At 51.8% G+C, this 14,132-nt stretch overlaps 3 protein-coding genes and 1 long non-coding RNA gene across 4 annotated transcripts in view; 1 reads left to right on the forward strand and 3 right to left on the reverse strand.

Moving 5' to 3' along the window:
* Positions 1-873: 873 nt before the first annotated feature.
* LOC118497666 (carcinoembryonic antigen-related cell adhesion molecule 21-like) overlaps positions 874-14,132 on the reverse strand; it is an 834,765-nt gene continuing 821,506 nt past the window's right edge. The window contains exons 6-8 of the mRNA XM_036012846.1: positions 1,778-1,809; positions 1,305-1,346; positions 874-1,064 (exon numbers count right to left, since the gene is read on the reverse strand). Coding sequence (XP_035868739.1) covers positions 999-1,064; positions 1,305-1,346; positions 1,778-1,809 — 140 coding nt within the window. The 3' untranslated portion in view covers positions 874-998. The remainder of the gene's footprint in view (positions 1,065-1,304; positions 1,347-1,777; positions 1,810-14,132) is intronic.
* The window catches only part of LOC118497674, a 34,447-nt gene continuing 24,888 nt past the window's right edge, over positions 4,574-14,132 (forward strand). The window contains exons 1-2 of the long non-coding RNA XR_004900196.1: positions 4,574-4,622; positions 12,508-12,515. This is a non-coding gene — a long non-coding RNA (uncharacterized LOC118497674). The remainder of the gene's footprint in view (positions 4,623-12,507; positions 12,516-14,132) is intronic.
* Positions 6,069-14,132, reverse strand: part of LOC118497667 (carcinoembryonic antigen-related cell adhesion molecule 1-like) — a 746,496-nt gene continuing 738,432 nt past the window's right edge. The window contains exon 5 of the mRNA XM_036012848.1: positions 6,069-6,113. The gene's annotated coding sequence lies outside the window, so the exon portion shown is untranslated. The remainder of the gene's footprint in view (positions 6,114-14,132) is intronic.
* On the reverse strand, positions 11,567-12,977 carry LOC114511236 (carcinoembryonic antigen-related cell adhesion molecule 1-like). Its single transcript, XM_028529931.2, has 2 exons — positions 12,803-12,977; positions 11,567-11,928 (listed from the first exon to the last, which is right to left on the reverse strand). Exons 1-2 carry the CDS (start codon positions 12,861-12,863, stop codon positions 11,567-11,569), a joined length of 423 nt encoding a protein of 140 aa, XP_028385732.2. The 5' UTR covers positions 12,864-12,977.

The raw sequence follows: 14,132 nt of genomic DNA on the forward strand, positions 1-14,132 counted from the left end.
CCTGTTCCCCAGGGTCGTATCAGGACAGCCCTGGGCTTTCCTGGTTGGTTTGGCTCCTCTTAATTCTGCAGTTGCTTTATTTTTATTTTTAAATTTACTTTTATTTTTTTAAATTACTGATTTGTGTATGTGAGTGAAAGACAGAGAGAGATAGGAAATAAGAGAGAGAGAAACATTGGTTGGTTGGTCCGCCCACACATGCACTCACTGTTTTGATTCCTGCATGTCCTGCACCAGAGAGGGACCCGGTCAACCTGGCACAAGAGGAAGAGGCTACAACCAACCAAGTGACCCAATCAGGGCTCTGCTTTTCCCTTAGCACCACCCCCCACCTCCACACCCACAGTGTCTCCTCTCTCCCAGGAAACAGAGACAGCAGCCTGGAGAGTTCTTCCCCTTGAGTGACCCTGGAGCAAAAGGCCCGAGTTTTAGGTGAATTTTTGCTAAAGAAGTTCCCTTTCGGGCCTGACTGGTGAGGCTCAATGGGATGGGCATCGTCCTGCAAACCAGAAGGTCACTGGGTCAATTCCTGGTCAAGGCTCATGTCTGTGTTGTAGGCCAGGTCCCTGGTTGGGGGCGTGTGAGAGGCGTCGAATCCATGTTTCTCTCGCACATCGACATTCCCTCCCTCTCTTGCTCCCTCCCTTACCTCTCTCTCTATGAATGAATGAATAAAACCTTTTAAAAAAGTATACATGGGTAGAAAAAGAGTAAACGAGGGGAGGGTCCCCTTTATTCAGATCACACAAGTTGTCCTCAGTGCCTCAGTGGCCCATCACTTTCTGGAAGACGGGAGCCTTTACCCTGGTCCATCAGGGTCAGGGTGGCCACTCTGGGTCATCAGCAATCAGGAAGGACCCCAACATTGGGCCCAGGTCCCTGAATATCCTCCTGGCTCAGGGCTGGTTCTCTGACTCAGGATGCAGTTCCCAACCCCCCAGGGTCTGGGTCTCAGGCTGTCCCTCCCCACAGCCCTGGAGCAGCAGGACCCGGAGGAACTAGGAAGCCCCGTCGGCTCTGGGGCTGATGCGGCAGTACACGTCTGTGCTCGGGTGCAGCAAGTCCTGTGAGGGAAGGAGAGGCCCCTGAGCCCTGCAGCCCCCTCAGAACAAGTGCGGCATTTCCCAGGTGTGCTGGGGCCTGCCTGTGCTGGGGGTGCCTGTCCCCGGGCACCTCCTCTCCCCACCCTCTGTTTGCAGGTTATGTTGCCGTTTCCTGAATATGGAGCACAGCCAGGCTTGGGCTGGGGGCAGGTCCTGGGCCCCTCTGACCTGCAGGACAGAACGTTCATCACCTACACTCACCTCATAGATGGGGCCGGCTGTCCTGGGGCCAGGGAGGGGGTCCTGTGCAGGGGGCAGAGAGAGGGCATCAGGGGACAGGGCAGGAGGCCATTTCTGCACAGGAGTGACAGCTCTGCCTCCTGAGCAGCTGTCCCCACACCTACCTGTCACCCTGCACCCCAGATTCAGTCCCCACTGTAGTCCCCTTGCCCTTGTTAACCTGGGAAGCCTGGTTGGTGCTCTCAGTGCCTGCTCTGCCCCATGCTGGACCCCAGGGTTCCCCTCAGGCTGCCCCAGGGAACCAGGGCAGACTCAGGACTGGGTGGGGGTCTGTCCTTGACATGGGTGCCCCCTCCCTGCCAGGGTGGGGTGGGCCTTGTGCTGGCTGCTCTGGGGATGGGGTCTGTGCTGCATGGAGAGTTTGGATAGTGCCCCTGCCCTGAGCCTGCACAGCTGGGACCCTGGGTGGAGAGATGGGGAGGGGACGGACTCACCAGGGAGGTGGAGGCTCCAGAGGGACCCTGGCCTGGTGGGAGACACAAGAGTTAGCACCCAGGGGTGAGGAAGCTTCGCCTGTCCTCCAGAGAAGCTGGGTCCTTTAGCTCCAGACAACCAGGGGTGACAGAGCATCTCTCAGAGACAGACCCTCTGGCCATTTTCAGGTCCAGTGAGGGAGGTGGTGACACATGACACAGCCCTACAGGTCAGGGGTGATAGGTGATTGGGGTCCCCTGTGCTGAGAGGTAGATGAGAGCCCCACCATGAAGCCCAGGGAAGGGTCAGAGCCCGAGGGGTGCAGGCAGGAGTGGACACTGTGGGCAGGTCAGGGGCTCCAGCCTCTTTCAGACTGAGCAGACACTTACCTGGGGTGGACGCTGGGGGTTGGTGCTCTGTGAGGCCTCGTGGGTCACTGGTCCTAGGAGAGGTTAGACTTACTTGTGAGGGGAGCAGGGGGAGCTTTGGTGTCACAACTAAGGACAAGGTGTGTTTCCTTTCCCCTCAGGGTGGGGACCTCTTTCCATTGCTTAGGAAGGGGAGGGCCTAGGAGAGGGTAACTGAGGAAAGACCTAGAGACAATGGCTGAGCTGGTCCCGTAGAGTAAACCTATAGGCGGACAGGGGTGGAGAGAAATGAGAAGGCAAGGGACTGAGGACCCAGGACTGGAACCATCCCGAGGGTCTGACTTTGTGGGAAGGTCAAGGCCACAGAGGGAAGCAGGGCCAGTGGCTTGTGCAGGACCCTGGGGGCCTGGTGCCTGCTGCCCCTGGATGAAAGTGGTGCCCTGCTGGGGCCAGATGTGCCCCTTGGGCCCAAGAGCTGAACTGTGACAGGGGCCTGTCCTTTGTCTCCATCTGCCTGCACTGGAGGCCAAAACCACAGCTCAGGGTCTGCTGTCCTGTCCAGGCCCAGGTCTCCTGTCTCACACACCAGGGGTTGTGGTTCCCAACCTGGCTACATTGGGGCACCTGAGCCCACCCGCCTGTGTAGGCTCTGCTACCCTCAGCTGTGTGACCTTGGCCAGGAGGCCCTTCAGAACCTGGAGCAGCAGATCCCCCTCACAGAGTGGGTGGATTTAGAGAAACAGCAGCAGGTGCCTCACTGAGCACTTACTCCCTGCCAGCCCCGGGCAGGTGTGATGAGTGAACTGGGACCATCCTGGGGGGACAGTTCCTTGGTTGTGACTCATTTATAGATCAGGAAGCTGTTGAGGAAACTGCCCTGGTCAGCAGCTGGTGCAGGAGGAGCTGGAGGGAGGGAGTTAGGAACGTCCCTGGGGAAGTCAGGAAGCCACAGAGAGCCAGGCCAGCATCAGGGAGGGGCCTCCATCCTCCTGGCCTGGGGTGTGATGGGGTCAGCCTCTGGTGGGGGCAGGATTCTGGTGAAAGAAATGCCATTGTACCTCCCAGTCCTCCTGTGGTACAGGAAACACCCCAGGGAGGACCCCATTGCCACCACGAAGAGGACCCCAATCACGATGCCAGCGATGGTCCCTGCAGAGTATCCTGAGTAGTCATTTTCTGCTGAAAGGAGAAGGGAAGAAGGGAGGGTTGAGGCCCAAGTCCACTCAGGGGAAACCACAAGGGGCCTTGCAGTGGGGAGGCCTGCTTAGGGAGGAAGGAACTGTCTCCATCTGTGTGTGGTTTCTGTGTTGTCATCCCACTGTCTTTGTGAGAAAAGGCCTTAAGAAACCATGGCGGACCTGGGTCCACAGGGGAAGGACCCACAGGCAGATGGGGGTGGAGAGGCAGTGACCAGGAATGAGACTGAGGACCCAGAACAGGAACCTCCCTGATGGTCTGACTTCGTGGGAAGGTCAAGGCCTCACTTGACCCCTGCCCACATTTGCATCCTGTCATTTCATACTCTGGAACCTTCTATTGGCTCTAACTGTGCACATGCTCTCACACTGACAATCCCTCATCCTGTTCACTGTCCTCCTGACTCTTCTCCCCTCTCCCCTTGTGTCCCTTCCCTCTGTTTCCTCTCCTTCAGCCCTGATGACTGTCTCAGAGGGCAGGCCCTGACCTGTCTGCTCAGTGCTGATACGTGGTAAGGAAGCACAGACTGTGTTCAGTGGCCCAGAAAGGGTGAAAAACCCTGTCCATCCTCTGATCCTTCTATCCCCATGAGGGGCAAATATCACCCCCAAGGAGCTCAGACAGAATCTGGGATGGGAGGTGCTTAAAAATCACTGGAGGTCACAGAACTGGTGAGTAATGAACAACATTTTCAGCAAGTCTTGACTTACAGCTGACGATAACAATGTTCATAGAAATAATATCAGTATTTGGCAGCACTGATGGAGCCCTAAATGTGAGTTACCCTAAGGACTCTAATATCATAAATGTCATAATAAACATCCTCACAACATTTCTAAGGTCCAGTTGTTTCATTCCAGTTTCCAGAGGAGGAAACTGAGGCTCCAAAGGGAAGGCTTTTCCTGTTTGTTAAATAATTTATGAGACAATGAGAGCAGACCAGCCAGTCTACATGACCTTAGGACCTCAATAATTCTAACCCAATGGATTTCTCAGTGGGAATAGGACTGTCATTTCCTGGCCTGTGGAGTGAATATCACAGAGAAGAGAAACCTCTAGAGAGAAGTAGTCACAGTTTAACAAAGGCTGGGACTCTCAACCTTCTTGGCAAACTACACTCTTTGTGTCACTGCCCCTCTGCCCCATGAAGGAACTTCATGGAGGAATCTACCCATCTGCTAGGTAAGCACCATTGCTCACTGCTCTCCTTTGTAACATTACACATGCTGGTGTCCCACTGTGTTACACTGCTGGTGACCTCAGAGCCAGGACACAGTTCAGAGGCATCTACACTATGACTGTCTCCAGCAGCCTGGACTGAGGGAGTCTCTGGTGTTGGTGGATGGCTCAGTTTGGCCAGATTGAGGACAGGCCACCTGTGCACCTCATCCACAAGCCCTGTCCCTTGCACTAGAGGCAGCACATCAGGCACCAGGTGAGCCTAGAGCAGAGCAGGGAGCAGGGGACTGTTCTCTTCACCCTTCTTTGGGAAGGGTGGTTTCACCCTTTCATTTGGGGAGCAAGACATGAGCTTGACTCAAAGCCTCTTATTTTTCCTGGAGCACATGGAGTGGGTCACAGAAAAGCAAGTGACAGAAGGAATGTGTTAGAGATAGAAGAAGCAACTTGGCCTTTGGCCCCTTGTTTATCCCCCTCTGTGGAGCCCACTCCACCACGTGGTACTTTTCTGGGGCTGAGAGAATCCGCTTCCTCATTGTCAAGGGTGGACCCCAACTCTGCCATGAAAAGTCAGAAGAGCAAGGGGAGGAGAGAGACTACAGAGGTGTGGGGGAGGGTTCAAGGGAAGGATTTGTCATTTGCTGGGTCCATGGCCACAAGATGGAGACAACATCCAGGCTCTTTTCTGAAAACCAGACCAACCTCCACCCCAGAGCTCAGTGCCGATGGTCCAGGAGGCACTTACCAGACACTGTGATGGTCCTGACTGTGGTCCTATTGAGGCCAGTGACAGAGTTATGGGCGATGCAGGTGTAGGATCCACTGTCACTTGCAGTGATGCTGGGGATAGAGAGCTCCTGTGTGGGCTGCTGGGGTCTCCCATTTATAAGCCAAGAATACTGTGCAGGTGGGTTAGAGGCCATGTGGCAGGAGAGGTTGAGGTTTTCCCCTGGTGAGTAATGGGAGTCGGAGGGGGAAATGAAGGGGGCATCTGGGCCATCTTGAGCAAACAGAGCAAAGCCACACATGATGTCATTAGAGGGAAAGGGAAGCTCTTGGCTTGTGTAAGGGCCTCAGTGTCCCTCTGAGTTGTGTCCCAGCCTTGTTTTGAAAGGTCCCATCCACAACCCCTGTGTTCCCTGAGCTGAGTCTGAGGCAACCAGTTTGTCCTAAACCTGAGGCCCACTTGGAATTTTCCTGGGACAGGGAGTCATGGCCAACAAGAGTGTCCAGGGTGAGGGTCTGTGTCCTTGGACTGAGAGGGATGTAGCCTGGCCTCTGACATGTGGATCTGGGTGGCAGCCTGGACTGCACAGGGACAGAATTTACTCACAGAGAACATGCAGGCTGAAGGGGTCACTGTGGCCAGCACTCACTGGGTTCTGGGTTTCACACTCATAGTGTCCTTTGTCAGTCCTCATGACATGGAGCAAAGTGAGAGTCCTGTTGTCCTTGGACAGCTCCAGCCTGGCGCTGTCCTGGAGGCTCTGACTGTTGATCAGCCACAGGTAGGTGGTGTCCTGAGTGTGAGGTTCACATGTTAACAGGACAGGGTCCTTGTGCTCCTTGGGGTTGGAGTTGTTGCTTGTGATGCTGGGTTTGGGTAACTCCGCTGTGCAGGTAGCAGAGAGAACATTGTCCTGGGTGGTACCTTTGACTTTTCAAAGGCATCTTCAATCAGAGTTGGCACCTCTTACCTCTCAGCTACCCTGAGTCCTTAAAACAATAAGCTATGTGTGTGTATCTCAAGACAAACAAATGTATAAGGATCTGATATGAGCACTCTGAGAACATCAGGCCTCCAGCTCTGTGTCTGGAGAAAGTACAGACTCTCTCAGAAGTCAATTAGAGTATCAGGGTTTGATCATGGAGAGATGTAGGCCTGGTAGTCAAGAGACCACTGGGCACTTGTCCTGGTTCTTCACTGACCAGCTGACTGCCTGACCAAGCTTGAGGTCTTATATGGAATGTGCAGGTGCTGAGTCCCTTCGCTGCACAGACCTACATTGCTGGGTTAAGATGTGTTTCCATGGTAGTCTCATATTCCAAGGCTATCCTAGAGATGAGTCATGAAGAGCCATCCCATAGTCCTTATACCTTGATGAGACTGGGCAGGGTGGCCTGGGACTGGGTGGTTGAGCAGAAACCATACACAGGGAGACCAGAAGCAAGCCTGGGGATCAGTTCAGGACTGAGGCTGCAGGGCCATGAGGTGGGCAGTGTGCTCAGGCCTGCTGACTGTTTTACTAGTGACTGACATGATACAGTGACCCCAGAAAGGGTCGAGCAGAGTTCAGGAGTAATTTGGAATACAGTGAGGGACACGGGAGCTGGCTGGCTTTGGCAGTGGAACCAGGCTCTCTGCCCTCAGTCTTTAGTGTTCTGTCTCCCACTGCAGCAGACATGGACCCTTCCTCAAACACTGAGGCAACTACAGAAGGGGGGACTTGTGGGAAGTGGGGCAGCCTGAACTCACTGAAATATGGCCCTCATGGACCATTTGTGTTTGGCATTAGAGATAGAACTTTGAGTTAAATTGTGGAAGACCATGTGAAAATCATTATTCATGCCCCAAAGATCTAAGACCAGTCTCTGGAGGAATCTCTCTGTCAAGAGAACATTGAAGGTCACAGACCAAGCTCTGAGTCCAACCAGCATCACAGTGTGACCAAAGGAAGATGCTACAGTGGGTTTGAAATCAGTGACTCCCCTATAGCAACAAGAAAAATAAAGTATCTAGGGGTAAACATAACCAAGGAGGTAAAAGACCTATACTTGGAGAACTACAGAACACTGGAGAAAGAAATTAAGGAAGACACAAATGGGAGCATGTACCATGCTCACAAATTGGAAGAAATAACATAATTCAAATGATAATTAAAATGTCCATACTACCTAAAGTAATTTATAGGTTCAATGCAATCTCTATTAAAGTACCAATAGCATATTTCACAGATATAAAAGAAATATTTCAAAAATTTATATGGAACCTAAAATGACCCCAAATAGCCTCAGCAATCTTGAGAGGTAACAAAATAGGAGGAATCACAATTCCTGATATCATACTATACTGCAAGGCCATTGTAATCAAAACAGTCTGGTATTGGCATAAGAACAGACACATAGATCAATGGAAAGGATAGAGAGCCCATAAATAAACCCATGTCTCTATGGTCAAATAATATTTGACAAAGGGGCAGGAGCATAAAATGGAGTAAAAATATCCTCTTTAATAAATGGTATTGGGAGATCTGGACAGGTACATGCAAAAAAAAATGAAACTCAAACACCAACTTAGATCATACACAAAATTAAACTCAAGATGAATAAAAGACTTAAATATAAATCATGAAACCATAATGTCCCAGAGGAAAACACAGGTAGTAAAATTTCAGATATTCCATATAGCAATATTTTCACCAATATATCTCCTAGGGCAAGGGAAATAAAGGAAAAAATAGACAAATGGGACCACATCAATTAAAAGCTTCTGCATGGGTTAAGAATACATTATTAAAGTGAAAATGGATCCAACTGTATGGGAAAACATATTTGCAAATGATATCTTACCCAAGGGTTTGATCTCTAAAATATATAAAGAAGTCATATGACTCCACACCAGGAAGAGAAACAGTCCAATTAAAAAATGGGCAACAGACCTGAACAGAAACTTCTCCAAGGAGGACATGCAGAGGGCCCAGAGACATATGAAATGATGCTCAGCATGAGTAACCATCAGACAGATGCAAGTCAAAACTGCAATGAGATACCACCTCACCCTGGTCAGAATGGTCATCATAAACAAATCAACAAACAACAAGTGTTGGAGAGGTTGTGGAGAAAAGGGAACCCTAGGGCACTGTTGGTGGGAAGGCAGACTGGTGCAGCCACTGTGGAAAATAGTATGGAATTTCCTCAGAAAACTAAAAATGGGTGTGCCTTTTGACCCAGTGATTCCACTGCTAGGATTATATCCTAAGAATCCTGAAACACCTATTCAAAAGAATCTATGCACTCCTATGTTCATAGCAGCATTATTTACAATAGCCAAGTGCTGGAGACAGCCTAAGTGCCCTTCAGCAAATAAGTGGGTCCAAAAACTATGTTACATTTATGCAATGGAATAGTATGCAGTAGAAAGAAAGAAGGAACTCCTACCATTCACAACAGCATGGGTGGAACTGGAGAGCATCATGCTAAGTGAAATATGTCAGGAAGTAAGACAAATACCATATGATCTCTCCTATGATTGCAAACAAATGAGCAACACAGAACCAGAGTGTGGAGACAAGGAACAGACTGACAGTGACCAGAGGAGAGTGGAGGAGAGATACGAGGGTGGAAAGATGGGGAAGGGACTAGTCAAGGGACATGTATGAATGACCCACAGACATGGACATCAGAATGGAGCTTGACTGTGGGAGCATGTGGTAGGAAGGGTGGAGGAGAGCAAAGTGGGAAAAATTGGGAAATCTGTAATGGAACAACAATAAAACATTTATTAAAAATATCAGTGACTCTCTGGAGAGAGACTGTGAGCCCTGCTAAGAGGACAGAAGTGACCAGAGGGCACGTGTAGGCGTGTCTGTTGCACAAAGGGAGGGATGACACAAAATATGTAGAAAAGACACATGTTATGTTGTACATGTAGGAAGCAGGACTCACTTTCCAGTTTCTGTGGGCAGTCAGGCCAATGGGGAGGGACCCACACACAGGCTGTGGCATGTGCTCTTCCTTTTCTTTCTAACTCAGGAAGCCAAACTAGAGTTTGAGGAAATTCATTCAAACTGGGATGCACCTAAGAGAAAGGACAGTGTCTGAGAGGGTCCCACCCTATGACAAAGGTTCCATAAAGAGGATACATGTGTGTGACATAGGCAGTGAACCAGTCGGATGGTGCAGAGTCACCAGCCCCCCTTGGGAAGGTCTTGAGGTCCCTGGGAGGAATGGGAGCCTCATACCACATGGATGTGAGTCACGAGTCAGGGGTGAAGTGACCTGTGAGGTTTTGGGGGCTGAGACCTGTCCTTCTGCCTTTGACTCCCTGGCTGAGTCACACAGAGAGTAGATCAATGGGTTACATGTCCCTGTCAGGTGGCCTGTTCCTGTTCTTGGCATGAGGGAGGGAGGGAGCCCTGGATGGGTGCACAGTGGAGGCTCTTTCTCCTGGTGACCTGGGAATCTGGCTCCTGATGGAGCCAGGGCTGCTGCTCTGACTGACTTCTGTGTCCTTTCCTGTTGCCCAGGAGGGTGGACTGGGTCAGGTGTTAACAGGAGAATCTGGGGAGCCTGAGGGGTGGAGGAAGCAGAGCAGAGCAAGGCAGTGGGTCTGGAATGAAGGAGGAGGCAGATGAGGGACATGGAAGGAGCAGAGAGAGCCTGAAATGTCCATGGTTCACAGGGAGTGTAACAGATGACTTCAAAGACTCCAGGGACCAGGAGCCCAGGGCTGCCCCAGGGCAGGACCAATGCAGCATGGAAAGTCCTAATAGCCAAGCAGCTCCAGAGTCACCTTGAAACTTGGCTCCTGAGGGGGTTTCAGGAGCAGGTGGTCAGAGGGATGGAACTTGGGTTTCTGCCACTGGAGTAACAGGGAACAGGTGTGACTGAAATCTCCCAGATTCTATCCAGGTTCCATTTTCTATAGTGATTATCCTCATTCATTCATTCATTCATTCATCACAATTCTTTCCTTCTTCATCAGAAGCAACTGGGTGTTTGTTACATGTTGGTCCGTGAGCTGGTTGCAGGTGTGGAGTGAGGAGTGAGAAGGCAAAGTCCTTCCCTTCATATCCAGTGGGAGTGACACCAACACATGAGGAAGCAAAGAAGGGATTTCAATCCAGGGAGGGAGGTGTGGATCGGCCACCTGAGGGGGAGGCCTGGGCATTCCCAGCACTGACTCTGATTGTTACTGTGGGTTCTTTGGTTCTGGAGTGAACACAGATTAATTCTCCATTTCCTTTCACTCCCAAGGCCAGAATCTCTCCCTCTGAGCTGGCCACATCTAAGAAGAAAGGATCCAACTGAACAGCTAGTGTCAGGGTCTACACATGTGGGATAGGCTCTTGGAGTGGAGGGGAGGATGGGCTGTGACTGCAGACAGGTCTTGGTGTGACTCAGACTGGACAGTCCTGGTGTGTGTGACTCTGTGTGAGTGCACCCCTGTAACTCAGTTCCCCTGAATAAAACAGGGTAGATGGTGAGTGGTCTCAGGCTTGCCAGGTTGTCTATGGATGAATCTTAGTTGTTTCCCAATTTCCTGACCTAACCCTTGGAACAGAGGAGCTGCCCCAGCTAACAGCCTCTGTTACCATTTGTGTCCCCGACAGAGGACTCTCTGTTCTGACCCCTGGTGGACGAGGGGCTGGGAGCATCATCTCCTCTGTTGCTCCCTGGGGATGCTGACCTTCCTCTGGAGTCTCCTATGTCCCTCAGGACAGGTAGCTAATGACCTGGGGACCTTGTCCACAGGTACTCTCCACTCATAGTCTCAGGAGAAGGACCAGGCTCCACTTGTAACCAGAGGTGGCTGTGGAAGCTGAGCCCTGGCTGGTGGCCAGGTTAAGGTCCTTGTGACTGAGGCCTCTGGAAAATTGTGGCTCTCAGTCAGCCCTGCCCACAGACCAAACCCAGCCTGACCCAGGCTCTCCAGGGTCCCTGGAGTCAGGAGCCCTGGGATAGGGTTCTGTGCAGGGACTGACCCTTTGAGGTCTGTGAGGATCCCAAAGAGCACCCTCAGGTCAGGCCCTGACTAAGCCCGGCAGGGTCTTTCTCAGGGTCATGGTCATGCAGAGGGTCCAGGGCCTGGACTCAGTCTGGTCTCTTTCTGCTGAGTTACTCCCATCAGACTGGTCCTTCTCTCTGTGGTGAATGTGTGCAGGGCTGGAATTCGGGAGGGGAACTGTGATCTTAGGAAGTCTGTCCCCACCGTGTGTGTCCTGCACTAAAGGTCCTACCCCAGCCTGGATGTGAGGCAGAGGGAGATGGAGGCAGAGTCCAGGGCTGTCAGTCCTGTGTGTGAGTAGAATTCACCCCACCCGACACCCAGAGGTCAGGGAACAATCACTCACGGTACACGCGGAGCTGTCCAGTTGCTTCTTCAGTCAGCCCATCCTTTTTTGTGACAACTATGGTGTAGTATTCTGTGTCATTCAGGGTGACCTTCTGGAACAGCAGGGATCCATTGGGGTATATTCTCTCTCGACCGCTGTGTGCAGGCCCGCGGGTAAATTTTTGAGTCTCTGTTAAAAATGTTCCAATTCTACGGCTGCTGTTTGCACTTTTCCCTCTGAACCAGTTATAGCTGAAAAGACTCTCAGGCAGATTGAGAACAAGGAGAAGCACATCCTTCCCTTCAGCAGCATTGGTTGAGGCAACAGTGAGTTGGGCAGTGCTGGGCAGGCTCCCGAAGGTTAACAGTGAGACTAGGAGGGAAGGGAGAAATCCATCAGTATTTGGGTCTATGTGTTGGGAGGGAAAGAAGAGGCCCAGGGTCCTGGGCAGGTGTCTTCATCTCAGCTTTAGTGTGTCTGTGAGTGTGTGTCTCCCACGGTCAAGGTCAGTAGCATGGCTGCCATTACTTCAGCACCTTGAACTTGTTTCCTCTGTTTCAAATGCTTTTCTCCAGATACTGCCCAGCTCACCCCCTCACTGCCCTCAGACCCCTGCTGACACTCAGGGGCATTCAAGGGGACACCTTCACTGACCACCTCCTTTAATGACCCTCTGTCTTCACTTTCTGGCCTGCTCTGGCTCTTTTCCTTTTGTGGCACTCAGGGGTACCTGACCTCACACCTAGATCTTTTCTTGTCTGTCTCCTCTCCATAGAGTGTGAGATCCATGGGGGCCGGGGCTTGTCTGACCCTGTTGCACCCCCAGTGTCTGCAACAGGCTGCAGGTACCTGTGGGGCAATGAGGGAGTGATCCCAGGTCCTGTCCCTCTTGGGGTGTATTTACCCATTTATGAGGCTTATGGTTAAAAAAACTGTTGTGCCCTGGTTAAGTTGTTCTTGTGTCACCCAGACACAAATTGTCATTATTATCATAAGTATTCAGAAATTACTTCTCAGTGATGAATAACTTTTAAAATGTATTTGAAGTTTTCTTCCCCTCACCACCTTCAAATCATGAGATTTCCCTGTTGCTGAGCCCCTCCCCCATCCTACTCTGCTCCCTGTCCTCTCCCCTTAGGTACTGGCAGAAGCCTTCTGTCTCCTCTAAGACCCCTGTCCTCCCCAGGGGTCCCAGCCAGTCTCTGTCCCCATCCTCCAGTTTACCCCACAGTTTACCCCTCCTTACCAGCCAGCAGGAGCCCCTGCAGGGGGACACGCCTGTGGGCAGGGGCTGACAGGGACTCCATGGCGTCTGCTGTCTGCTCTGTTTCTCCCTCTGTGACAGGAGCTTGGATTCCAGAAGTGCTCAGGGGCACCGCTGTCCCGAAGTGTGCGATCTGCCCTCTATCTCCAGCAGTGACGAGCCTGCTGGGGTTCAGGAGCACTCCCCAGTCACGTGGGTTGGGGCGGAGTTTGTGACCGGGTCCCTCCCTCTCCCTTCCCCATTCCCGCCTCCCCTGTTTCCTTCTTTTCCTTCTTTCTGTGTTTAGATTTCAGACCCTGGGACCTGCTGACGCCTCTCAGCCTTTCTCTGAGCGATCATCCACCCCTCCATCCCCAACCCTCCTGTGCGCACACAGGCACGACCTATGTAGAGCAGCACAAGCCCGGGACAGCGGGAGGGGCATTCCCCACAGCTGCACCTTGGATGCATGTTAGCTTCCCCCTCAGGCCTCTTTTCATCCCTTGTGGCTTTTTTCTTTTAGAGCAGGAGCCCTGGGGCCACATCAGGAACTCTTGTCAAAGGCAGTCACCCCGCTGTTCATCGGATCACCTGTGGAACTTGGTAAAGATTGTGATACTCATGTGACTCCACAGAAATCCTGCTTCCCAGCCTCTCAGCTAGTGTTGAGGCCCAGTCAGACTGAGACCCCCGTGATGTGGGGGTTGGACAGCCCCTCCGCCTCCCCTGTGTGCTGGGAGGGTCCCAAGTCCCATTACAAATGCAGACCCTGGCTCTGCAGGGGTGCAGTGGGCCAGAGACTCTGCATCTGACAAGCTCTCAGGGGAGGCTGATCTTGCTGGCCTGTGGAGCTCACTTTCCTTCTTTCTTTTTTTCATTTACCAAATATTTAATGAACTTATACTGGTCTCTTGAGCCCTTTTAAGAAACTGGACATAGCAGTGAACAAAACACAGAAGTGGGAATACAGTGATTGTTAATAAATACTTTGGAAGGTTTCATTTGGCATTTCTTGTAAACATCTAAACTTGTTCATTAAAAACATCACAGGAGTGCGGGAGCACACCCCAATAGGGAGGTGGACGGAGACCCTTCCCTGAGGACAACCCTCTCTCCCCAGTGCTGGTCTCTGCTGTGTCCTGGTTTGGGGTGTGTCAGCACCACAAGGAGAGCCTCTGTGTCCTCAAACCTGGGGATTGTTTCTGTCTGTGACACTAAACCCAGCTGGGCACCGGGTCTCCCCAGGTTCTCAGATGCTCTGGGGAGGTGGGTGACCTCCCAGCAGGAAGGTCACAGAGGTGACTCTGGGGTGAGACAGGGACAGGCTGGGTGA

Source organism: Phyllostomus discolor, chromosome 12, assembly GCF_004126475.2.
Source record: "Phyllostomus discolor isolate MPI-MPIP mPhyDis1 chromosome 12, mPhyDis1.pri.v3, whole genome shotgun sequence".
Lineage (NCBI taxonomy): Eukaryota > Metazoa > Chordata > Mammalia > Chiroptera > Phyllostomidae > Phyllostomus > Phyllostomus discolor.

Bases quoted from the DNA above. Each gene is read 5' to 3' on its own strand.
- LOC114511236 (XM_028529931.2), bottom strand. From the start codon at position 12,863: ATGGAGTCCCTGTCAGCCCCTGCCCACAGGCGTGTCCCCCTGCAGGGG. The intron at 11,929-12,802 runs GTAAGGAGGGGT...CTTCCCTCCTAG, and splicing joins GCAGGGGCTCCTGCTGGCTG to TCTCACTGTTAACCTTCGGG.